Source organism: Gavialis gangeticus, unplaced genomic scaffold (assembly GCF_001723915.1).
Source record: "Gavialis gangeticus isolate Ggan-Ray unplaced genomic scaffold, GavGan_comp1, whole genome shotgun sequence".
Lineage (NCBI taxonomy): Eukaryota > Metazoa > Chordata > Crocodylia > Gavialidae > Gavialis > Gavialis gangeticus.
In genome coordinates, this window is record NW_017729031.1 from 71,931,640 (window position 1) to 71,934,181 (window position 2,542).

General features: G+C 37.4%; 1 protein-coding gene across 4 annotated transcripts in view; it reads right to left on the reverse strand.

Annotated features, from left to right (window-relative positions):
- Positions 1–785: 785 nt before the first annotated feature.
- Positions 786–2,542, reverse strand: part of OSGEPL1 (O-sialoglycoprotein endopeptidase like 1) — a 23,267-nt gene continuing 21,510 nt past the window's right edge. For all 4 annotated transcript variants that reach the window (XM_019523092.1, XM_019523091.1, XM_019523089.1 and 1 more), the window contains one exon: positions 786–1,550. In XM_019523092.1, coding sequence (XP_019378637.1) covers positions 1,472–1,550 — 79 coding nt within the window. In that variant the 3' untranslated portion in view covers positions 786–1,471. The remainder of the gene's footprint in view (positions 1,551–2,542) is intronic.

Below are 2,542 nucleotides of genomic sequence, written 5' to 3' on the forward strand. Positions count from 1 at the left end.
GACAGTTTGAAATATACTGAATTGTTAGCAATGTGGCTCTTATTCAAGTACTGACCAGTTAAGATACTGCTTAGGTTTTAGATCTGATGAGAGTGCATCCTGAGAATGGGCAAAAAACCAACGTTTATTACAAGATAAGATTTTATAACATAAATAAAGTTTTCAACATAGCTACTTAGGCACTATAGGCAGTGAGCTTTCTTCTGGGAATTTTGCTGTCTACTAGCTACTCTTGGTCTCCTCATATATGAGAGTCCTACAAATTCTTTTGAGCTCTTTTCAAAGTAGATCCATTGATGGATACCAGTCTCCAGCCACAGACAGGTTTACAGCTTTAGTTGAGCAGGAAAGAGAGGTTGAGCTGAAGATTAGTGTCTATCTCTGCTCTATGCAACTATATCATTGGAAAAATCTTTTTTTCCTTATTCAGCCTTCCCAAAAATAAGATGCATGTCTTATCTGGGGTTCTGTGGTGTATGAGAAAATATGGTGATCATTCCAACTAGAGTTTTAACCCAAAAATAGAAAAACTCCATGAGACAAACTCATGGAAGAGTTTGGTATGGCTATTTTATCTGAAAGGTGCTCAGTTATGATGGCAGACTCTATCTATTAGCCCATACATATGAACTTCCCTACTACTCCAGTCTCTTTGCTATTGGTATTGTTCCTGAGTTCATTTTGTTCGTACTATTATTATATCCTAAGTGTGTTCATTAATGTTAGCCAGAGCTTCAGCTGGTTATGGAAAGTGTGTAATAAATAACTGCAATTCAGATAAAAAAGTTAATAAATACTAGTGAAATCAGGAAGGAAATATAAATAATTTTGTGTTGCACCAAGTATCAAAGATTCATATGAAACAGAGATATTTTACAGAATTAAAAAAACCCTGAATTGTTTTAAATATTTCACATTGGATTTTTTTTTTAAAAAACAGATCAACAAATACTATTAGAGTTATACCCTCAAATTAAAAGTCCATAGGTAGATTTTTCAAAGTAGTCCAAGGAAATTAAGTACTCCACTTCTGGTAAAATTCAGCAGGTTTTATTTCTAATCTCACTAAGATCTCTTAGAAAATCTATGTCTAGATGTTTGCTTTCAATACAATACTAAAACACAATATTTGCATGTATACTACATTTACAGAAATGAGGACAAATTCTAGAGAAGTTTTTCCCCAAAAACATTCATTTAAAATTTACTAAAGACTATATGCGCCATCTTTTTTCTTTTACCATTTTTTAAATTTTGTTTTAATACTTAGAAATTTTGTTCACTGTAGACAGTAACTCAAAGTATCTCAGCAGTATCACAGGCTACCACAGTGTATTTCAAAAGCAGACAATCCTTAACCAATTACAAACTGAATACAGGCAGTAAATGTAACATTGTTGAAAACATTTTTAATGAACATTTACAAGTTGCATTCATTTTACCAACTTCGGGGGGGGGGGAAATCAAAGCATCAAAATGTCATATCTAGTTGTGGTATCTTGATGGCAGCTTTTCCAACTTCAGCTGAAATATCAATTCCAAGTGGAGCTCTAGAGTATAACAAACATTATATTAATAATTATCTTTACAAACAGTATGTTCTATTTTCTGTAGTAAAGAAGGCTTTAGAACTAGGTCCACAAAAGTATGTTCACTGCAGCCTTTAGGAGCGTTTATACATGTGCTCCAGGAGCTGGGGCGGGGGGGAGGGACACGCTAATTAGAGTGGCTCCAAGAGCTGTTCTAATTAAAGTGCCCGGAATATCACATGTATCAGCATCCCCACACTGAAAAAATGGTGATGGGGGTGCTTTAGCTAGAGCTCGAACAAGTTTAAAAGTGCCCCTGCCACCACTTTTCAGCATAGGGACACTGATACACACGATGTTGGAGTCTGCTGGAGTGTGGTAATTACCATACTCCAACAGACTCAAGTAATCAGCAGACCTGCTGTAATTACAGTGCGTTGGACCAGCCTTGCTACATATAAATAGGTGGCCTTGGTGCCTAGCTAATATAATCTATTACCCCAGTTACGCATCTAGGTTCCCTCTATAATGCATGAGGAGAGTTAGATTCCTAAAAATGGGGTGCACCAATTCCACCACGCTGACAGGAAGCTGCCTAAGCTTGCCAATAGAAAATGCTGAGAGGAGAGGTGTCATAAACCCTGGCCCTCTCAGTGGCTTATGTGCCTTTTCTGGGCTGCAGCATTTCTGATTAGAATTCACAACCCAGAACTCTCTCCTGAAGACAAACATTTGTGCCAACCTTTCTAACACAGTCGGAGGTGGAACACTGATGGTATTTCCCCCTTTTTTCCAACAGTTCAGTAATTAGAGCATGTCCTTGGGATATGGAACACTTAGATTCAATCCTGTCCTCTGTCTGAGATCTGAATCTGCATCTCCCATCATTTAGGGCCCTACTACACATTGCACATCGAGCTCAACGTGCAAGTGACTTTACACTTTGAGCTTATATGTCGATCAGTGGTAGTACTAGTTTGATTTTGGAGCAGTTTATACATTCAGCCTTGAGG